Genomic DNA, 23311 nt, shown 5'->3' with positions numbered 1-23311 from the left:
GTGCTGATCCACCATCTGGTCTGGATACGTACTGGATCCGGGTGACTGCAGTGACCCTCTGATCTGGACACAGACTGGATCTGGTGGCTACGGTGACCTCGGAACAAGAGAGAAACAGACAAATATTAGCGTAGATGCCATTCTTCTAATGATGTAGAAAGTACGGTGTAATGGGAAGTGTTCCCGGTTCCGGTTTACCTAATTAATGCAGCCTAAAAATCCTTTAACGGATTTGGATATTAAAAGCATATTAGTATTGTAGTAAGTTTGTGTGGCAAGGAAGAGGACAAAGGGGTCGGCTGGACTGCTGACGTATTTATTTAACCAAAACTAAACAAAGAACAAAGAAAATCACAAACACCCAAACGGTGACTCTTATTCTGACACGCTCTGTCAAACTTCCGGTTTACTCCTTCCGGTTTTCCGTCTCCGGTTCGGGTCAGCAGTCCGTCTCTCTCTCGCTTGCATCCGTTTCTCCTGGCGTTTTATACTCTCTCCTCGCCAATTACTAGAACGAGAAACAGGTGATGATAATTTTTGCCCAAACCACTCACTTACCGCTCGTCTCCTGATTCTCTCTCCCGCTGCAGACTTCGCTAAACCACGCCCCCCCTGCCACATACCCCCACCGCCCGACTCAGGCCGGGGAGCCATCCGGCCTGCAGCCCCCCCCCCCATTTCTGGAGAGGAAGTCGGCCACCGCCATCTGAACACCCGGCCTGTGGATCACCTTGAACTTAAAAGGCTGAAGAGCTAGATACCAACGAGTGATCCGCGCGTTGGTATCCTTCATGCGGTGGAGCCACTGCAGCGGAGCGTGGTCCGAACAGAGGGTGAACTCCCGTCCCAGGAGATAATAGCGGAGGGTGAGGACGGCCCATCTGATGGCAAGGCACTCTTTCTCGATGGTGCTGTACTTAGCCTCTCTCTTCGAGAGCTTCCGGCTAATGTACAGCACCGGCCGTTCCTCCCCCTCTATCTCCTGGGACAGGACTGCCCCCAGCCCCCTGTCCGATGCGTCTGTCTGCAACAGAAAAGGGAGAGAAAAATCAGGAGAGTGTAACAGCGGCCCGCCACACAGAGCAGCCTTGACCTGAGTAAAGGCCTGCTGACACGGCTCCGTCCACTGGACCGTATCTGGTACCTCCTTTTTAGTAAGGTCAGTCAAAGGGCTGGTGAGGTCCGAATAATTAGGAATAAACCGTCTATAATATCCCGCCAGCCCCAAGAACTGCCTCACCTCCTTTTTGGTCTTGGGTCGTGGGCAGGTCGCAATAGCGGCAGTCTTATCAATTTGGGGACGCACCTGCCCATGCCCCAAGTGGAAGCCCAGATACCTTACTTCCACACGCCCAATCGCACACTTCTTTGGGTTGGCCGTGAGCCCCGCTCCCCTCAGCGACCTCAGGACAGCCCTCAGATGCTGCATATGCCGCTGCCAGTCATTACTAAATATAATAATATCATCTAGGTAGGCAGCAGCATATGCAGCATGGGGCCGTAGAATCCGATCCATGAGGCGCTGGAAGGTAGCTGGGGCCCCGAACAAGCCAAACGGAAGGGTAACAAATTGGTGTAATCCGAACGGCGTTGTGAAAGCTGTCTTTTCTCTGGACAATGGAGACAAGGGGATCTGCCAATAGCCCTTTGTTAAGTCCAATGTCGAATAAAAGCGAGCCGTGCCTAGCCAATCAAGCAACTCGTCAACCCGCGGCATTGGATACGCGTCGAATTTCGACACAGCATTCACCTTGCGGTAATCTACACAGAATCGGACTGAGCCGTCCGTTTTCGGAACTAAAACTATCGGGCTCGCCCAGTTACTATTAGATTCTTCTATTACCCCCATGTCAAGCATAGCGCCCAATTCAGCCTGAACTACTTGTTTCTTGTGCTCAGGTAAACGATACGGCCGGCTGCGAACTACCACGCCCGGCTCGGTCTTGATATGGTGCTGAATTAGGTTAGTACGGCCCGTTAGGGGCGAGAAGACGTCGGCAAACTCTGCCTGCAATTTCGTTACATCAGTGAGTTGGGACGGCGAGAGGTGGTCTCCACCTGGAGCCAGGGCGAGGGATTGGGGTTTGATATTCGCCTCTGGCCCGAGATCATCCTCTCCGCCAATCACCGTTGCCAACATCACTGATTCCGCCTCATTCCATTTTTTAAGGAGGTTGAGGTGGTATATCTGACTGGACCCGTTCCTATCGGACCGTATTACCTCATAATCGAGATCTCCGACCTGTCGTGCGACCTCAAACGGTCCCTGCCACTTAGCCATTAATTTGGAGCTCGACGTTGGGAGTAATACAAGTACTTTCTCTCCCGGTGCAAATTTGCGTAACCTAGTTCCCCTGTTATACAGCTGGCTCTGGCGGTCCTGGGCTTGTAACAAATTCTCCATGGATAGCCGCCCCAATGTGTGGAGTTTTGTTCTCAAGTCCAGCACATACTGAATTTCGTTTTTGCCCTGAGACGGTCCCTCCTCCCAAGTTTCTCTCAGTACGTCGAGCACCCCCCGGGGCTGGCGTCCATAGAGAAGCTCGAAGGGGGAAAACCCCGTGGAGGCTTGTGGGACCTCTCGCACAGCAAATAACCAGGGCTTTAGCCACCTATCCCAATTTTTGGCGTCTTCGTGAACGAACTTACGAATCATGGATTTAAGTGTGCGATTAAATCGTTCGACCAGGCCGTCGGTTTGTGGGTGATAGACGCTAGTTCGAATCGATTTAATGCCCAACAATCCGTACAGTTCGCGTAGCGTATGTGACATAAACGCCGTGCCCTGATCGGTGAGGATTTCTTTTGGAACCCCCACCCGGGAGATAAGACGAAACAGGGCATCCGCAACACTTTTAGCGGAAATGTTGCGGAGGGCCACCGCTTCAGGATATCGTGTTGCATAATCAACTATGACTAATGCAAAGCGATGTCCTCGTGCCGATCGCTCTAATGGCCCGATGAGGTCCATGCCAATTCTCTCGAAGGGGACCTGCATTAAGGGAAGAGGGCGCAAAGGCGCTTTTGGGGCGGCCGGTGGGTTTACCAATTGACATTCCGGACAAGACGCGCACCACCTGCGCACGTTGTCATGAATGCCCGGCCAAAAGAAACGGGCCATGAGGCGATTTAGTGTTGCGGCCTGTCCCAAATGGCCCGCCATAGGATTAGAATGAGCCGCCTGGAAAAGCATTTCCCGGCGGCTCTTTGGAATTAACAATTGGGTTGTATTCAATTTTGTCCGAGCGTCTTGGGTCACTCTATACAACCGGTCTTTTAAAATGGCAAAATACGGATAGGAGAGCGGGAGGGCAGGTTGGAGAGACTGGCCATCGATGGCGCGGACCTGTTGAAACGTATGTTTTAGTGTCTCATCCTGAGACTGCTCCAGAGGAAAGTCATCACGCTCCGAGAGAATTAGTCTCCCGATTTCGTTCGGTTCCCCTGAAGCAGACCACAGCGACCCTGGCTCAGTTTCTCCCACCTGTACCCGCACGGCCTCCTTCCGTGCCTTATTTCTCCAAGAGGCATCCGCACATAACGACCCCAATAAAACCGTAAACGCGGGCCAATTCGTTCCCAAAATTACCGGATGCCGGAGGTGGGGACTAACCGCCACCTCTACACTATGCTTTTGTCCCCGGAAATGAATGCTAATTGGGACAACCGGATACTCCACCACATCCCCATGTACACACCGCACCTTAACCACGCGGCTTGTATCCAATGCCCCCGGTTGAATCAGGCTTTGATGGATTGAGGTTTGGTTACATCCCGAATCCACCAAGGCCGGATATGTACCCCCCTTGATACTCACGGGTATTTGGTACTCGCCAGCCTGACCGGGGGTGACCTGTGGGACATCCGGGACCCGGATCATCGTCCCCACCTCCATCGCTGGACACCTGTCCACGAAATGCTCCGGGTCCCCGCAACGCCAACAGGCCAGCCCAGACCTACCCGCCGCCCCAGTGGCAGGGAGTGGATTGGAGAATTGGCGCGGAGAGAGTGGAGAAACGGAAGCACTGTCCCCCCCAGCATGCACAATCCCTGCCACCCTGGGCGGGGCCCTTGGGCTCACGAAGTGGCCATGGGCGATGTTGCTCTGGCGACCGGCCGACCCGCTGGATAATGGCCCTCTTGAGGTCGTCGAAGACCAGGAGGTTCGCCACCGGAAGTTGTTGCGCGGCCACCTGGGCCTCACCGGAGAGCAGGGGTATTAGGCGTACCGGCCACTGCTCGCGGGGCCACCCGCAGGCCTCCGCCGACTTTTCGAAGAGCTCCAGGAAGGCCTCCGGATCGTCCTGGGCCCCCATCTTGTGAAGCGGCAGGTGCATGGGGGCAGCGGGCGGCCCGGCGGCCTCGGCGCGAACCTCCCGATCCATCCAGCTCCGGAACCTCTCGCGGTCCTCCTGCTGGGCCTGAACGATGGCCTGGAATCGTCTCTCCTGATCGGTCCTCAGGTCCAGCAGGGCCTGATGTTGTTCTTGGTGCAGGACCGCGAGGGAAGCGATGATATCCGCAAGCGGCGTGGAGGACGGGCTTTGCATGGCGGCGGCGGTCCTTCTTCCTTCCCGGGTTTCGGCACCAGTGTAGTAAGTTCGTGTGGCAAGGAAGAGGACAAAGGGGTCGGCTGGACTGCTGACGTATTTATTTAACCAAAACTAAACAAAGAACAAAGAAAATCACAAACACCCAAACGGTGACTCTTATTCTGACACGCTCTGTCAAACTTCCGGTTTACTCCTTCCGGTTTTCCGTCTCCGGTTCGGGTCAGCAGTCCGTCTCTCTCTCGCTTGCATCCGTTTCTCCTGGCGTTTTATACTCTCTCCACGCCAATTACTAGAACGAGAAACAGGTGATGATAATTTTTGCCCAAACCACTCACTTACCGCTCGTCTCCTGATTCTCTCTCCCGCTGCAGACTTCGCTAAACCACGCCCCCCCTGCCACAAGTATGTTATGTGTATGCCAGGTTAAAGAGATGGGTCTTTAATCTAGATTTAAACTGCAAGAGTGTGTCTGCCTCCCGAACAATGTTAGGTTGGTTATTTCAGAGTTTAGGCGCCAAATAGGAAAAGGATCTGCCGCCCGCAGTTGATTTTGATATTCTAGGTATTATCAAATTGCCTGAGTTTTGAGAACGTAGCGGAGGTAGAGGAGTATAATGTAAAAGGAGCTCATTCAAATACTGAGGTGCTAAACCATTCAGGGCTTTATAAGTAATAAGCAATATTTTAAAATCTATACGATGTTTGATAGGGAGCAGTGCAGTGTGGACAGGACTGGGCTAATATGGTCATATTTCCTGGTTTTAGTAAGAACTCTTGCTGCTGCATTTTGGACTAGCTGTAGTTTGTTTACTAAGCGTGCAGAACATCCACCCAATAAAGCATTACAATAATCTAACCTTGAGGTCATAAATGCATGGATTAACATTTCTGCATTTGACATTGAGAGCATAGGCCGTAATTTAGATATATTTTTGAGATGGAAAAATGCAGTTTTACAAATGCTAGAAATGTGGCTTTCTAAGGAAAGATTGCGATCAAGTAGCACACCTAGGTTCCTAACTGATGACGAAGAATTGACAGAGCAGCCATCAAGTCTTAGACAGTGTTCTAGGTTATTACAAGCAGAGTTTTTAGGCCCTATGATTAACACCTCTGTTTTTTCTGAATTTAGCAGTAAGAAATTACTCGTCATCCAATTTTTTATATCGACTATGCATTCCATTAGTTTTTCAAATTGGTGTGTTTCACCGGGCTGCGAGGAAATATAGAGCTGCGTATCATCAGCATAACAGTGAAAGCTAACACCATGTTTCCTGATGATATCTCCCAAGGGTAACATATAAAGCGTGAAGAGTAGCTGCCCTAGTACTGAGCCTTGAGGTACTCCATACTGCACTTGTGATCGATATGATACATCTTCATTCACTGCTACAAACTGATGGCGGTCATATAAGTACGATTAAAACCATGCTAATGCACTTCCACTGATGCCAACAAAGTGTTCAAGTCTATGCAAAAGAATGTTGTGGTCAATTGTGTCAAACGCAGCACTAAGATCCAATAAAACTAATAGAGAGATACACCCACGATCAGATGATAAGAGCAGATCATTTGTAACTCTAAGGAGAGCAGTCTCAGTACTATGATACGGTCTAAATCCTGACTGGAAATCCTCACATATACCATTTTTCTCTAAGAAGGAATATAATTGTGAGGATACCACCTTTTCTAGTATCTTGGACAGAAAAGGGAGATTTGAGATTGGTCTATAATTAACTAGTTCTTTGGGGTCAAGTTGTGGTTTTTTTATGAGAGGCTTAATAACAGCCAGTTTGAAGGTTTTGGGGACATGTCCTAATGACAATGAGGAATTAATAATAGTCAGAAGAGGACCTATGACTTCTGGAAGCACCTCTTTTAGGAGCTTAGATGGTATAGGGTCTAACATACATGTTGTTGGTTTAGATGATTTAACAAGTTTATACAATTCTTCCTCTCCTATAGTAGAGAATGAGTGGAACTGTTCCTCAGGGGTCTATAGTGCACTGTCTGATGTGATACTGTAGCTGACGGCTGAATGGTTGCAATTTTATCTCTAATAGTATCGATTTTAGAAGTAAAATAGTTCATAAAGTCATTACTGTTGTGGTGTTGGGAAATGTCAACACTTGTTGAGGCTTTATTTTTCATTAATTTAGCCACTGTATTGAATAAATACCTGGGGTTACGTTTGTTTTCTTCTAAAAGAGAAGAAAAATAATCAGATCTAGCAGTTTTTAATTCTTTCCTGTAGGATAGGTTACTTTCCCACCAAGCAATACGAAATGCCTCTAGTTTTGTTTTCCTCCAGCTGCGCTCCATTTTTCGGGCTGCTCTCTTTAGGGTGCGAGTATGCTCATTATACCATGGTGTCAAACTGTTTTCCTTAACCTTTCTTAAGTGTAAAGGAGCAACTGTATTTAAAGTGCTAGAAAAGAGAGAGTCCATAGTTTCTGTTACATCATCAAGTTGTTCTGAGGTTTTGGATATGCTAAGGAATTCAGATACATCAGGAAGATAACTTAAAAAAGCAGTCTTTTGTGGTAGAAGTGATGGTTCTTTGATACTTGTAACAAGAAGTAGAATTTACAATTTTGGCTATATGAAGTTTACACAGCACTAAATAATGATCTGAGATATCATCACTTGGCTGAATAATTTCAACACTATCAACATCAATTCCATGTGACAGTATTAAATCTAGAGTATGATTTCGACAATGAGTAGGTCCTGAAACGTGTTGTCTAACACCAATAGAGTTCAGAATGTCTATAAATGCTGATCCCAATGCATCTTTTTCATTATCGACATGGATATTAAAATCACCAACTATTAAAACTTTATCTGCAGCCAGAACTAACTCGGATGTAAAATCAGCAAACTCTTTAATAAAGTCTGTATGGTGCCCTGGTGGCCTGTATACAGTAGCCAGTACAAACATAACAGGGGATTTATCATTAACATTGGTTTCTCTGGATAATGTTATATGTAGCACCATTACTTCAAACGAGTTATACTTGAAGCCTGTCCTCTGAGAAATCCTGAAAATGTTGTTATAAATTGAAGCAACTCCTCCCCCTTTGCCTTTTAGACGCGGCTCATGTTTATAACAGTAATCTTGGGGGGTGGACTCATTTAAAATAATGTAATTAGATACATTATTAAATAAATTAAATAAAGCCAAGTTTCTGTCAAACAGAGCACATCTATATTATGATCAGTTATCATATTATTCACAAAAAGTGTTTTCGTAGAAAGGGATCTGATATTCAATAAGCCAATCTTTATCATTTGTTTATCCATATTGCATTTGTTTTTTATTTGTTGAACCTCAATTAAATTGTTAACCTTAACTTGGTTTGGACGTTTTTTGTATTTTCTAGTTCGTGGAACAGACACAGTCTCTATAGTGTGATATCTAGGTGAAAGAGTCTCTATGTGCTGAGAATTAACTGACCTCTGTGACGGGAGGCAGCTAGCAGACGGTCGGTTTAGCCAGTCTGTCTGCTTCCTGACCTGGGCCCCAGTTAGTCAAGTATAAACACTAAGACTATTTGCCATATTTCTAGACAGAAGAGTGGCGCCACCCCAGGAGGGATGAAGACCATCTCTTTTAAACAGGTCAGGTCTGCCCCAAAAGCTCGTCCAATTGTCTATGAAACCCATGTTATTCTGTGGGCACCACTTAGACATCCAGCCATTGAGTGATGACAATCTGCTATGCATCTCGTCACCATGACCGTTCACCAGGCAGCGATCTTGGGAACACATTGTCTTTCAGTCGTGCAAGTACAGATCCTGTCTAATTGAGAAATACCAAAATCTAAAACAGTTTGCCAAACTTATATTTCAGGAACATATTTTAAATCAGCAATAAAATGTACATGAGTGGTATCACATCATCATTGTTTCTTACAGAATAACAGAATAACAATGTACAGGCATGTTATCATTTGGTCAAGCCTGTGCACATGGTCAGTGCATCAGATGCGTGGTCCTGAAGGGGTCTCCCTGTTCTCTAAATGAGTCGTGGGGTGGTCTTTTCCTAGTCTGTGTTCTGAGAGTCTCATCCCCTATAAAACCAGAACGCTTCTCTAGAGAGGAAACAGAGGTTAAAGCACAGTAATATCTTCTACACTTACATGTATTCATTTAGCTGACGCTTCTATCCAAAGTGACTTACACTTGTTGTATATGTCAGAGGTCACACGCCTCTGGAGCAACAAGGGGTTAAGTGTCTTGCTCAGGGACACATTGGTGTCAGTGGATTCGACCCCGGGTCTCTCACACCAGAGGCATGTGTCTTACCCACTGCGCTAACACTGTAACCCTTTCATTCCTAATGTTTGGCATGTTTGTGTGATAAGCAGAGTGTGTGTGTGTTGTTCACACCTGCTTTCAGACCAGCACACCCTTAAATGCAAGAACAGGTGCGGGATGTGAAGATGATGAGTGTGCTGGGCTGAAACGAGCAGAAAACACTTGTGTTGCGTCTGGCACTGCATCGCCGTGTGTGTGATAGAGCTCATGGATAATAAACCTTCCCAGTCTTCTCCAGTTAGAGGAATTCTCATCAAAGTGTACATATTAACTAAAACTACATCTGTAATTAAAGTGCCTTGTGATTTTGTTTAATTTTGTACTTCAAATGAATGTTAATAATTTAAATGAATTTGTGATTGGCTGATGAGATGGTAAACAGGAAGTTAAAAAGCATGTGTGTTTCTGTGACAGGAAATGAGGGCCGAGCCGGAATGGCTGCAGTGATTGTGAGGCCTGAGTGCAGCTTTGATGGGAGGAAACTGTTCAGCCACGTCCTCCGAGAACTGCCACCATACGCTCGACCGCTCTTCATCAGACTGCAGGTGTGTGTGTGTGTGTGTGTGTGTGTGTGTGTGTGTGTGTGTGTGTGTGTGTGTGTGTGAGCTGCCACCATACGCTCGACCGCTCTTCATCAGACTGCAGGTGTGTGTGTGTGTGTGTGTGTGTGTGTGAGCTGCCACCATACGCTCGACCGCTCTTCATCAGACTGCAGGTGTGTGTGTGTGTGTGTGTGTGTGAGCTGCCACCATACGCTCGACCGCTCTTCATCAGACTGCAGGTGTGTGTGTGTGTGTGTGTGTGTGTGAGCTGCCACCATACGCTCGACCGCTCTTCATCAGACTGCAGGTGTGTGTGTGTGTGTGTGTGAGCTGCCACCATACGCTCGACCGCTCTTCATCAGACTGCAGGTGTGTGTGTGTGTGTGTGTGTGTGAGCTGCCACCATACGCTCGACCGCTCTTCATCAGACTGCAGGTGTGTGTGTGTGTGTGAGCTGCCACCATACGCTCGACCGCTCTTCATCAGACTGCAGGTGTGTGTGTGTGTGTGTGTGTGTGTGTGTGTGAGCTGCCACCATACGCTCGACCGCTCTTCATCAGACTGCAGGTGTGTGTGTGTGTGTGTGTGAGCTGCCACCATACGCTCGACCGCTCTTCATCAGACTGCAGGTGTGTGTGTGTGTGTGAGCTGCCACCATACGCTCGACCGCTCTTCATCAGACTGCAGGTGTGTGTGTGTGTGTGTGTGTGTGTGTGAGCTGCCACCATACGCTCGACCGCTCTTCATCAGACTGCAGGTGTGTGTGTGTGTGTGTGTGTGTGAGCTGCCACCATACGCTCGACCGCTCTTCATCAGACTGCAGGTGTGTGTGTGTGTGTGAGCTGCCACCATACGCTCGACCGCTCTTCATCAGACTGCAGGTGTGTGTGTGTGTGTGTGTGTGAGCTGCCATCATACGCTCGAGCGCTCTTCATCAGACTGCAGGTGTGTGTGTGTGTGTGTGTGTGTGAGCTGCCATCATACGCTCGAGCGCTCTTCATCAGACTGCAGGTGTGTGTGTGTGTGTGTGTGTGTGTGTGTGTGTGAGCTGCCATCATATGCTCGACCGCTCTTCATCAGACTGCAGGTGTGTGTGTGTGAGCTGCCACCATACGCTCGACCGCTCTTCATCAGACTGCAGGTGTGTGTGTGTGTGTGTGTGTGAGCTGCCACCATACGCTCGACCGCTCTTCATCAGACTGCAGGTGTGTGTGTGTGTGTGTGTGTGAACTGCCACCATACGCTCGACCGCTCTTCATCAGACTGCAGGTGTGTGTGTGTGTGTGTGTGTGTGTGAGCTGCCACCATACGCTCGACCGCTCTTCATCAGACTGCAGGTGTGTGTGTGTGTGTGTGTGTGTGTGAGCTGCCACCATACGCTCGACCGCTCTTCATCAGACTGCAGGTGTGTGTGTGTGTGTGTGTGTGAGCTGCCACCATACGCTCGACCGCTCTTCATCAGACTGCAGGTGTGTGTGTGTGTGTGTGTGTGTGAGCTGCCACCATACGCTCGACCGCTCTTCATCAGACTGCAGGTGTGTGTGTGTGTGTGTGAGCTGCCACCATACGCTCGACCGCTCTTCATCAGACTGCAGGTGTGTGTGTGTGTGTGTGTGTGTGTGTGTGTGAGCTGCCATCATACGCTCGACCGCTCTTCATCAGACTGCAGGTGTGTGTGTGTGTGTGTGAGCTGCCATCATACGCTCGACCGCTCTTCATCAGACTGCAGGTGTGTGTGTGTGTGTGTGTGTGTGTGTGTGTGTGTGAGCTGCCATCATACGCTCGACCGCTCTTCATCAGACTGCAGGTGTGTGTGTGTGTGTGTGTGTGTGTGTGTGTGAGCTGCCACCATACGCTCGACCGCTCTTCATCAGACTGCAGGTGTGTGTGTGTGTGTGTGTGTGTGTGTGAGCTGCCACCATACGCTCGACCGCTCTTCATCAGACTGCAGGTGTGTGTGTGTGTGTGTGTGTGTGTGTGTGTGTGTGTGTGAGCTGCCACCATACGCTCGACCGCTCTTAATCAGACTGCAGGTGTGTGTGTGTGTGTGTGTGTGTGAGCTGCCACCATACGCTCGACCGCTCTTCATCAGACTGCAGGTGTGTGTGTGTGTGTGTGTGTGTGAGCTGCCACCATACGCTCGACCGCTCTTCATCAGACTGCAGGTGTGTGTGTGTGTGTGAGCTGCCATCATACGCTCGACCGCTCTTCATCAGACTGCAGGTGTGTGTGTGTGTGTGTGTGTGTGTGTGTGTGTGAGCTGCCACCATACGCTCGACCGCTCTTCATCAGACTGCAGGTGTGTGTGTGTGTGTGTGTGTGTGTGTGAGCTGCCACCATACGCTCGACCGCTCTTCATCAGACTGCAGGTGTGTGTGTGTGTGTGTGTGTGTGTGTGTGTGTGAGCTGCCACCATACGCTCGACCGCTCTTCATCAGACTGCAGGTGTGTGTGTGTGTGTGTGTGTGTGTGTGAGCTGCCATCATACGCTCGACCGCTCTTCATCAGACTGCAGGTGTGTGTGTGTGTGTGTGTGTGTGTGAGCTGCCACCATACGCTCGACCGCTCTTCATCAGACTGCAGGTGTGTGTGTGTGTGTGTGTGTGTGTGTGAGCTGCCATCATACGCTCGACCGCTCTTCATCAGACTGCAGGTGTGTGTGTGTGTGTGTGTGTGTGTGAGCTGCCACCATACGCTCGACCGCTCTTCATCAGACTGCAGGTGTGTGTGTGTGTGTGTGTGTGTGTGTGTGTGTGTGAGCTGCCACCATACGCTCGACCGCTCTTCATCAGACTGCAGGTGTGTGTGTGTGTGTGTGTGTGTGTGAGCTGCCACCATACGCTCGACCGCTCTTCATCAGACTGCAGGTGTGTGTGTGTGTGTGTGTGAGCTGCCACCATACGCTCGACCGCTCTTCATCAGACTGCAGGTGTGTGTGTGTGTGTGTGTGTGTGTGTGTGTGTGTGTGTGAGCTGCCACCATACGCTCGACCGCTCTTAATCAGACTGCAGGTGTGTGTGTGTGTGTGTGTGTGTGAGCTGCCACCATACGCTCGACCGCTCTTCATCAGACTGCAGGTGTGTGTGTGTGTGTGTGTGTGTGTGTGTGTGTGTGTGTGAGAGAGAGAGAGAGAGAGAGTGAGTCTGTGAGCTGTGCTTGTGTAGACCGCGCTCTGGACGTCTGACTGGGTCTCACAGACGAGGCTCATCGTGTGTGTGTGTGTGTGTGTGTGTGTGTGTGTGTGTGCAGGAGGCTCTGGAGATGACCAGCACCTTCAAGCAGCAGAAGTTTGCTCTGGTGGAGAGCGGGTTCGATCCCTGCAGCATCAGAGAGCCGCTCTTCTTCCTGGACTACACCCAGAAGAGCTACGTTCCCCTGACCAGCTCCATGTATGACCTCATCGTGAGCGGTCACCAGAAGGTCTAGTCCAGAACTTAGAGAAGTGATGTAGCTGTCACACACTGAAGGACACGCTGTATATTTGATCAGAGTCAGCTGTGAATTATTGATCAGGTACGTCTTTCAGAGCTGCAGACCATGTCCTTTAGTGAATCCAGAGTTAGTGCACACGAGAGAGGGGAATGTGATCTGCTGGAGAGGGATTTATGAGGGTGAAGGAAACCGTCTGTACAGACACATCTGCTCTGTTTTAAACTCTTGTTGCTCCGGTGCCCCTGCTTTAACTTCCTGTAACACAACTCAATGAGTAAACTGAGGAAGCACATTCAGACCAATCCAGACTGGTGATCATGGAAGATCTTCTGCTGATGGATGGAGCCAGTCTCTGTTCAGACATCACACCTGAGTGTTTGTGTGGATCTGAACGATTTCAATCTGTGTCTTAAACCCTCGGTCTCGTTAGAATGGTGTAATACACACACACACACGTGCACTTTGATTATCTGGCGTCTGACTGTGACTCAAACTGCATCTTTTGCTTTAGTTCTGAAAATCATAGAAAGTGAAGGCTTGCTTACTTTGACCTTTGGTTGATTATTTATTTTTTTAGCACTATTGAGATTCACTGTGAATTTAAAACTTCACTTTTTCATTTAAGCAAGTGAAAAATGATTAGTTTTTATTATTATTATTATTATGTACCTAATGATGTAATAATAAACGAGAGGTTTGTTTTCACGATGTTTGTATGGAGTGAAGCATGTAATATCCTGGACGGACAGACGTGTGACGCTTTCTTCAGGTCCTGAGGATAAAACACATCATAACCTCGGTGTCTGTAACTAACAACGACTCTCTGTTTGATAGATCTTCATAATAAAATTGATAATAATGTACACATTTAATCATGTGATTCATTTTCATTTATAGCCTCACAATCATTAACAATCATCAGTCTCTAACTAATGGTTTAACTCTAAATTTGTCTTTAAAAATAAAGGTTCAAGCCTAACTTTTGAATAAAACCAAAAAACTTGTGAACGGAATTGCTGAACATCAGCACAACTGTGGCTCTGAGGTTAATTTTAATCAAGAATTAAAATAAAAAGGACTGTCCAGTTAATGTAGATTGTTCATTTAATCTCCAACAAAAATCGGTCCAAACAAGTCTGAGAAGAACTTCGAGACACCGAACCGATTCTCGTGAACGAGTCGTAGTGAGTCGTTCCTCAGTGATTCGCGGAGCATCATGGCGGACACTGAACCGATTCTCGTGAACGAGTCGTGGTGAGTCGTTCCTCAGTGATTCGCGGAGCATCATGGCGGACACTGAACCGATTCTCGTGAACGAGTCGTGGTGAGTCGTTCCTCAGTGATTCGCGGAGCATCATGGCGGACACTGAACCGATTCTCGTGAACGAGTCGTGGTGAGTCGTTCCTCAGTGATTCGCGGAGCATCATGGCGGACGCACACAGCAGCAGTAACCTCGTCCCGGTCTTGTTCTGCTTCTCGGAGCTCTCTCGGCCCTCGTCCGTGCCCCTGGGCTCTGGCTCTGAAGTACTGATCCAGAAGTTCCTGTCCATCTACGGCCATCAGATCGACGTCCACCGTAAGCTGGTGCTCCAGTGTTTCTCGGAGGAATGGGGTCAGTACGTAGATCTAGCGAAGGGCTTCACGGTCACCGAGAGATGTCGACTGAGACTCGTGCCCCTGCAGATGCATGTAAGATCCGTGTGTGTGTGTGTGTGTGTGTGTGTTTATATGTTGAGCAGTAACGCGAGAGGAAGATCTCTTCCGGGACACAGGCGATGTGATGCTTTTCTCTTGCAGTCTGAGATTTGTTGAAGTTCATGTTTATATCCGCGTTGTTTCACTCATACAATGTTTACATTCTCAAACACATACTGAAGATGTTTCACTTTCATTCACAGCTCGTTGTAGATATTGTATGACTACCTTTTATTCCTGATGATTTAATTCTTAGAGAATCACGTTCATGAAAATTATATCATACAAAGATTTGATTAGATTATTTGATTAAACTACACAAATGTATGGCTTTGTTGTTGTTGCAGTACAGTAATGAGAAATATGTGTGTTTTCTAAATGAAGATGTAATTAAAGCTAAATTAGATTAGGTCAGTCTGGAGTTATTATGATTCTGAATCTGACTGCAGCACACGTCACAAATCATCTGCACTCAGATCTTAGCACACACTACAAGATATTACTATTATTATTATTATTATTATTATTATTATTATTATAGATCAGTTTGGAGTAGATGTCACAGTTACCTCACTTGGCAGAAAAACATTGTCCGTGGAATAAGAGAAAAGTGTTTTTGGATGTCAGAATGGGAATGCAAATCATTGTTATTTGATACTGTCATCAAAGACACCATTTGAAGCTGAATGAAGACGTTTAAATGGACAAACTATGGATGAAACCTTCACTGATTACAACTTATTAAGCATAAATTAGTTTTAAACCAGTGGTTTTCAACCTGTGGGTCGTGGTGGTATTGCAGGTGGTCTGCCAATAACTATTAAAATAAATAATAATAATAGTATTGTTAATATATGTAAAAATGTCATAACATAATAACATCATGAAAAAGGTTGAACCACTGTTTTAAACAATAGCTCTACATAATATTCACATAGAGGACATATTTTATTAGTACTACAGCTACAGTATGAAATACTTTTTACACCTATAACATTTTACATAAGTTACATAACTTTGAATTGCGAGAAAAAGAGTAAAAAACAGAATGTTTAAATATAAAAAAAAAATATTACCTGTTTATTATTATTTTATTCCACAGCTTCCATAGACTGCTAGGTTAAATCTGTAATGTTCTAGCACCAGATAGGCTCCGCCCACAGAACACAGATGTTAGCGTAGCGGCTGCTAGCTGCTGGACACTGGCTCACCTGCTCACACTGAACGAGGCTTGGCAAACACACTGCACTGATTGCGTCGCGATACAGAGGTTTCGTCACAGACTCTGGAAACATGTCCACGACAGCACAATCCTGTAGAGTGAGCCAGACTTCAGAGATATAAGAGCGATCCCAGAGCCCTGTCACGTGATGATCATCTTCAACATCTACTGCGTGGTCCTTGGCCGTCACAGATGAACCTTGGCTTCCTGAAACAGCCGTGGCTCCTGTGTCGTACAGTAAGAGAGGATCAAAGATAGCCTTCGATCATTTTTAATTCAGCATGATCATCTCACAGTGTGTTTACTGACCAGCCAATAAAAATGATGAAATCATGGTGACACGGCTCTAAATCATGAAACATGTGACCTCAAGCTCTTACCCTTCCTCTCTCACCACTTCCACACAGCGTGATTCATGTGTTCCTGATCTCCGTGCTCTCGTGAAGTGTTTCTATCACTCTGTGCTGTCTGTGTTCCCCTCAGATCACCACACTGGGGAACCTCTCGCCCGCCAGCACCGTCTTCTTCTGCTGTGACATGCAGGAGCGCTTCAGACCTGCCATCAAGTACTTCGGGGACATCATCAGTGTGGGCCAGAGGCTGGTAATATCAGTGTGGATGCTATTCCTGATGTGCTGCGTCATACACAGATAACACACACACGTCTGCAGGAGGTCTGTTAAACACTGCTTCAAACATCTGATAATCAGAAACATCTTAAAGACATCTTCTAAACAGCTATTTGGCATCTGACAGGAAATGTCCTCTAGATGTATAGCAGATGAGCAAACCTCTAAAAACACATCCTGCAGATCTAATGTGATGGACTTGTGTTATCAGCGTAGAGATGCATAGCAGCTGTCTGGCTCTGCCTTCAGTACAGTACTGTGTGTGTGTGTGTGTGTGTGTGTCTGTGTGTGTGTGTGGGCACAGCTGCAGGGGGCTCGTATTCTGGGGATCCCTGTGGTGGTGTCCGAGCAGTATCCTAAAGGTCTGGGCAGCACAGTGCAGGAAATGGATCTGACTGGGGCCAAATTAGTTTTTCCCAAAACCAAGTTCTCCATGGTGCTTCCGGAGGTGGAGGCGGCACTGGCTGAGATCCCAGGAGTCCGCAGTGTGGTGCTCTTCGGAGTCGAGGTCAGTACCTGTGATGATGATGATCGCGGGGTGAACACACTTCTTGAGAGTTTGTTTGAAATTAATCATCCTTTAAATATCAATGACAGTGCCGGTTGGTACGAAAATGTAAAGAAATGTGACGACGGCAGCATTTACAGAAACACACAGGAGGGTTTGAAAGCAGCGTATATCAGTGTTTCCCTAGTGTTTCTGTTCATAGACAGAACCGCTGATAGATGCTCTTCAAGCGCTCCTGTCGTAGCCCTTACTAGCTAGCGCTCACCTATTACTGTCACTGTTCTGATTTCAGCCAACGCAGGCAACGTGATTAATATTCATGAACCCAGCAGCTCTTAAGATATTAGGGCATTGTATATCATTATTGGCAGTGCTATTAGTATTATTATCAGGTTTTTTTTCTTTCAGAAGCACTGAATGACCAATGTCAGCCCAGCACTCTGTTGAAATGCATTCATACATGGTTACCACATCTTAATAATAAGTTTTATTTATATAGCGCCTTTCCAGAGCTCAAGGACACGTTACAATAAACAAACAACAATAAAGGCAATTGACAAAGAGAGCAGACAGAACAACAATAGGCAAATGAGAGTGCAAGTACAGTAAGTGAGAATTGGGTAGATGGGGCAGCAACCAGCAGAAGAAAAAAACACACTAAGAACTATAACATTCAGAAAATAGGTGTGTTTTGAGCATGGATTTGAATTCAGAGATAGTGTTAACAAAACTGCTAGGGGGAGAGAGTTCCACATTTTGGGCGCAACAACACTGAATGATCTGCCCCCCATTGAAGCAAGGCGATACCGAGGGACAACGAGGAGGCTGGAATCAGCGGATCGTAAAGAGCGAGTAGGGGTGTAGGGGAGAAGCAGGTTACAGAGGTAGGGGGGAGCAAGGCCATGCAGAGACTTAAAAGCGAGAAGGAGAATTTTGAATTGAATACGGTAAGCCACAGGAAGCCAGTGAAGATCATGCAGAATTGGGGAAATATGTGCAGAACGCTTGGTGTGGGTGAGTAGTCTGGCAGCAGAGTTTTGAATGTATTGTAATCTGAAATGGAGCTAGCTGATAGGCCGATGAAAAGTGCATTGCAGTAATCAAGACGAGAGGTGACAAATGCATGGCAGTTTCCGCATCAGAGATACTGATAAAGGGACAGAGCTGAGCGATACGACGTAGATGAAAGAATGCCAATTTAGTGATGGAATTAATGTGAGAGTGGAAAGATAGAGAGGAATCAAAAATTACACCAAGATTTTTAACAGTACTAGATGGTTTGATAAGAGAGCCGGCGATCTCACAGGTGAAGTTAGTAGGAATTTTATTAGTGAGTGATGAAGGTCCAGTGAAAATAATCTCAGTTTTGTCCATGTTAAGTTTTAGAAAATTTGAATGAAGCCAATCTTTTATTTAATGTACACAAGAAGAGATTTTGTCAGTTGTGAAAGATAAAGTTGATGTACAGGTAGTATATAATTGAATTGAATGTAGAAATGATAATTAAAACCATGACGGCGGAGGATCTGACCAAGAGGGATTATATAGATTATAAATAATAATGGCCCAAGAACGGATCCCTGAGGGACACCTTGCTTCAGGGGGACAGTGGCTGAGCGAAAATTCTGAAGTGAAATGTAAAACAGTCTGTCAGAGAGATAAGAGGAGACTAAAGACTAAAGCTCTGTCATACAAAAAATGTTTGATTGGCTTACGATTCATTTAATTAAAAATAAATCACATTCTGTGAATTTAACATTTTACAGTTAATCCCATTTTTGAGTGCATTCCTAATGACTTGGCCATTTCTAATAGTTATATACACAATACTGTTGACCTGAAAATGTTGACAAACTATAACCAATAAGATTTCTGTTGGGCTTACAGAGAAGTTCTTCAGATTGAGTAAGGTTCATTCAGGAAACCCTGAGCGAGTGTTTGTCTTTTGCAGACGCACGTGTGCATTCAGCAGACCGCTCTGGATCTGATCGGAAGAGGCTTTGAAGTGCACATTGTTGCTGATGCTACGTCCTCCAGAAGCATGATGGACCGGATGTTTGCACTCGAGGTGAGACAGAGACACACTTCATTCTGCACTGATCCTGGAGACTGAAGGCCAGCGTATCAGATAACTGTGTTGTTCATAATGACTAGGGATGTAATGATGCACACGCGAGCCAAATCAAAATCTCTTGAGATATTAAAAGAATCGCGATACATTTGGGGGTGGAATTTATATGAATGTATCTCTGAGGGGAACTGACTGTCTTTAAAGAGGCTTAGACACTTTTAGACAAGTTTTCTTTTGATCTCGTCTCTGTATAATGCATATTAAAGTAGTGTTTATAAGCGCAGCGCTGCTTTGTTGACAGTGGCTCCATGAGCGCTACCTGCTGTCAGAGAGTGAATCTGCATCTTGTTCAGAGCTTCTGCTCTTTAGATGTTTTATGTAGTATAATGTCAAGTCAAGTCACCTTTATTTAAATAGTGCTTTTAACAATACAGATCGTAACAAAGCAACTGAACAGCAATACATTGTAAAATAAAGCAAAAAGACATTCACTATTTAATTCAGTGATGTCTTCATCCAGCTCAGTTCAGTTTAGTATCTGTGCAATCAAGTCAACGAAAATGCTGGAAGTGACCCCAACTAAGCAAGCCAGAGGCGACAGCGGCAAGGAACCGAAACTCCATCGGTGACAGAATGGAGAAAAAACCTTGGGAGAAACCAGGCTCAGTTGGGGTCAGTTCTCCTCTGACCAGATGAAACCAGTAGTTCAATTCCAGACTGCAGCAAAGTCAGATTGTGCAGAAGAATCATCTGTTTCCTGTGGTCTTGTCCTGGTGGTCCTCTGAGACAAGGTCTTTACAGGGCATCTGTATCTGGGGCTCTAGTTGTCCTGGTCTCTGCTTTCTTTCAGGGCAGTAGAGGTCCTTTCTAGGTGCTGATCCACCATCTGGTCTGGATACGTACTGGATCCGGGTGACTGCAGTGACCCTCTGATCTGGACACAGACTGGATCTGGTGGCCACGGTGACCTCGGAACAAGAGAGAAACAGACTAATATTAGCGTAGATGTCACTCTTCTAATGATGTAGAAAGTAAATCGGGTGTTATGGGAAGTGTTCCCGGTTCCGGTTTACCTAATTAATGCAGCCTAAAAATCCTTTAACGGATTTGGATATTAAAAGCATATTAGTATTTATTTATGTATTTATGTATATGCCATGTTAAAGAGATGGGTCTTTAATCTAGATTTAAACTGCAAGAGTGTGTCTGCCTCCCGAACAATGTTAGGTAGGTTATTCCAGAGTTTAGGCGCCAAATAGGAAAAGGATCTGCCGCCCGCAGTTGATTTTGATATTCTAGGTATTATCAAATTGCCTGAGTTTTGAGAACGTAGCGGACGTAGAGGAGTATAATGTAAAAGGAGCTCATTCAAATACTGAGGTGCTAAACCATTCAGGGCTTTATAAGTAATAAGCAATATTTTAAAATCTATACAATGTTTGATAGGGAGCCAGTGCAGTGTGGACAGGACCGGGCTAATATGGTCATACTTCCTGGTTCTAGTAAGAACTCTTGCTGCTGCATTTTGGACTAGCTGTAGTTTGTTTACTAAGCGTGCAGAACAACCACCCAATAAAGCATTACAGTAGTCTAACCTTGAAGTCATAAATGCATGGATTAACATTTCTGCATTTGACATTGAGAGCATAAGCCGTAATTTAGATATATTTTTGAGATGGAAAATTGCAGTTTTACAAATGCTAGAAACGTGGCTTTCTAAAGAAAGATTGCGATCAAATAGCACACCTAGGTTCCTAACTGATGACGAAGAATTGACAGAGCAGCCATCAAGTCTTAGACAGTGTTCTAGGTTATTACAAGCAGAGTTTTTAGGGCCTATAATTAACCATGCTAATGCACTTCCATTAATGCCAACAAAGTGTTCAAGTCTATGCAAAAGAATGTTGTGGTCAATTGTGTCAAACGCAGCACTAAGATCCAATAAAACTAATAGAGAGATACACCCACGATCAGATGATAAGAGCAGATCATTTGTAACTCTAAGGAGAGCAGTTTCAGTACTATGATACGGTCTAAATCCTGACTGGAAATCCTCACATATACCATTTTTCTCTAAGAAGGAATATAATTGTGAGGATACCACCTTTTCTAGTATCTTGGACAGAAAAGGGAGATTCGAGATTGGTCTATAATTAACAAGTTCTTTTGGGGTCAAGTTGTGGTTTTTTTATGAGAGGCTTAATAACAGCCAGTTTGAAGGTTTTGGGGACATATCCTAATGACAATGAGGAATTAATAATAGTCAGAAGAGGACCTATGACTTCTGGAAGCACCTCTTTTAAGAGCTTAGATGGTATAGGGTCTAACATACATGTTGTAAGTTTACAAGTTTATACAATTCTTCCTCTCCTATAGTAGAGAATGAGTGGAACTGTTCCTCAGGGGGTCTATAGTGCACTGTCTGATGTGATACTGTATCTGACGGCTGAATGGTTGCAATTTTATCTCTAATAGTATCGATTTTAGAAGTAAAGTAGTTCATAAAGTCATTACTGCTGTGGTGTTGGGAAATGTCAACACTTGTTGAGGCTTTATTTTTCATTAATTTAGCCACTGTATTGAATAAATACCTGGGGTTATGTTTGTTTTCTTCTAAAAGAGAAGAAAAGTAATCAGATCTAGCAGTTTTTAATGCTTTTCGGTAGGATATGCTACTTTCCCGCCAAGCAATACGAAATACCTCTAGTTTTGTTTTCCTCCAGCTGCGCTCCATTTTTCGGGCTGCTCTCTTTAGGGTGCGAGTATGCTCATTATACCATGGTGTCAAACTGTTTTCCTTAACCTTTCTTAAGCGTAAAGGAGCAACTGTATTTAAAGTGCTAGAAAAGAGAGAGTCCATAGTTTCTGTTACATCATCAAGTTGTTCTGAGGTTTTGGATATGCTAAGGAATTCGGATACATCAGGAAGATAACTTAAAAAGCAGTCTTTTGTGGTAGAACATTAATTCCATGTGACAGTATTGAATCTGGAGTATGATTTCGACAATGAGTATATTGTGCAGTATCTTCAGTCTTATAAAAATTATAAAAGTCTTATAAAATTTCCAACTACAAAATTGTGGTCAGGGAAAACTCTGAGTGGCCAGTCATTTTGGAAAACCACTGGCTACAGTAGCTTCTGAGCAAAAAAGTTAATGTAAAGCCTTGTATACAACCTACAGATACACATACAGCTACAGATACATCTAAAGATGATTGCATCATTTGTTCTGTAAGCTAACAGTAAGCTAACACTAGTGTGTGTTCTCTCTGTCTCTCAGCGTCTGGCGCGCGTGGGAATCATCGTCACCACCAGCGAGTCCGTTCTGCTGCAGCTCGTGGCTGATAAAGATCACCCAAAGTTTAAAGAGATCCAGAACATCATTAAAGCCAGCGCTCCAGAGTCAGGCCTGCTCTCCAAGGTCTGATCGGCCCAGTCTTTCCTCACCACACACACACACACACACACACACCACAGAAACTCACCGGGAAACCCACTGACATGCCCACCAGCACATGTGTTAGTACTGGAAGTGCTTACAGTCATATAGCAGATGATCCATGTGTCATTACTGAATCATGCTCTCCAGACCAGAAATAAGGTCAAATGTTTGTTACTGCAAACACACGCTCTGAATGTATCGTGTATAGAGTCAGTACAGCTTGAGGATGTCATTAGAAGCTTTAGTTTGTATGTTTTCTTTGAGATATTTGGGACCTCCATGACTTTGTAAGGCATTAGTTTAGAGTGCTCTGTTCTTGAGTTCTTCTGTGCTCTGTATCTTAAACCTGTATGGTATGAACATCAAGCTACCTCTCATCTTCACGTGCTGGTTCCTGCTTACAGCTTGGCCAAGGGACTGAAATCAACACCTTTACCAGAAGCTCCTTCAGTGCAAGCAGAATATTATTTGTAAGAGCTAGTGTCACAGAGCATCAGATTTACAGACCGTTCTACATATTTCCCTGAGAGTGACATGTTTGTGTTAACCGTGGACATGTTAACGCACTGTTTGGTTTAATGTATTGTTCAGACTGCAGAGAGGTTTCCTCAATTGTCATTTAAAGTTTGATTTATTGATGTTTCTTTTGTGTGTAAGTGTGTATTCATGTTGAAATCAGCCTCCATGTTGTTGTGTAGATGTGTAAAGGGAGAATAAACTGTATTCGGTGCATACTGATGAACAGTCACCACTGATTGTACTAAGCACAGATACAATTTCTTTCTTTCTTTTTGTGTGTCAGTAATTGTGTGCACTGCTGAGCACAAACCTGTTTTTGGATCTGCTCTATATTGATCTGATACAAATAAATGTCTATTAAAGTCCAAAAACAATA

At 45.5% G+C, this 23311-nt stretch overlaps 2 protein-coding genes and 1 long non-coding RNA gene across 6 annotated transcripts in view; all 3 read left to right on the top strand.

Annotated features, from left to right (window-relative positions):
- The window catches only part of slc27a6 (solute carrier family 27 member 6), a 27075-nt gene extending 13365 nt beyond the window's left edge, over positions 1-13710 (top strand). Inside the window, exons 9-10 of the mRNA XM_026219132.1 lie at positions 9288-9418; positions 12665-13710. Coding sequence (XP_026074917.1) covers positions 9288-9418; positions 12665-12841 — 308 coding nt within the window. The 3' untranslated portion in view covers positions 12842-13710. The remainder of the gene's footprint in view (positions 1-9287; positions 9419-12664) is intronic.
- Positions 9621-10548, top strand: LOC113053967 (uncharacterized). Of its 4 annotated transcripts, none has more exons than XR_003277339.1 (3): positions 9621-9802; positions 9851-10312; positions 10503-10548. It is a non-coding gene; the product is annotated as an uncharacterized LOC113053967 (long non-coding RNA). The 4 variants fall into 4 exon arrangements; XR_003277338.1 differs by lacking the exon at positions 10503-10548 and adding an exon at positions 10361-10405 and having other exon boundaries at positions 9851-10306; XR_003277336.1 differs by lacking the exon at positions 10503-10548 and adding an exon at positions 10361-10401 and having other exon boundaries at positions 9851-10316.
- Positions 12901-23311, top strand: isoc1 (isochorismatase domain containing 1). Its single transcript, XM_026219133.1, has 5 exons — positions 12901-14537; positions 16249-16368; positions 16699-16902; positions 18854-18970; positions 22255-23311. The coding sequence occupies exons 1-5, from the start codon at positions 14274-14276 to the stop codon at positions 22399-22401; spliced, it is 852 nt and encodes a 283-aa protein (XP_026074918.1). The 5' UTR covers positions 12901-14273; the 3' UTR covers positions 22402-23311.

The sequence above is a fragment of the Carassius auratus genome, chromosome 35 (genome assembly GCF_003368295.1).
Source record: "Carassius auratus strain Wakin chromosome 35, ASM336829v1, whole genome shotgun sequence".
NCBI lineage: Eukaryota > Metazoa > Chordata > Actinopteri > Cypriniformes > Cyprinidae > Carassius > Carassius auratus.
This window is presented reverse-complemented; position numbering and strand designations above follow the sequence as displayed.

What these genes read in the sequence shown, in the direction of transcription:
- isoc1 (XM_026219133.1), top strand. Translation starts at nt 14,274, where the DNA reads ATGGCGGACGCACACAGCAGCAGTAACCTCGTCCCGGTCTTGTTCTGC. An exon ending in TCGTGCCCCTGCAGATGCAT is followed by an intron (nt 14,538 to 16,248) that starts GTAAGATCCGTG and finishes TGTTCCCCTCAG; the next exon opens with ATCACCACACTGGGGAACCT. An exon ending in TCAGTGTGGGCCAGAGGCTG is followed by an intron (nt 16,369 to 16,698) that starts GTAATATCAGTG and finishes GTGTGGGCACAG; the next exon opens with CTGCAGGGGGCTCGTATTCT.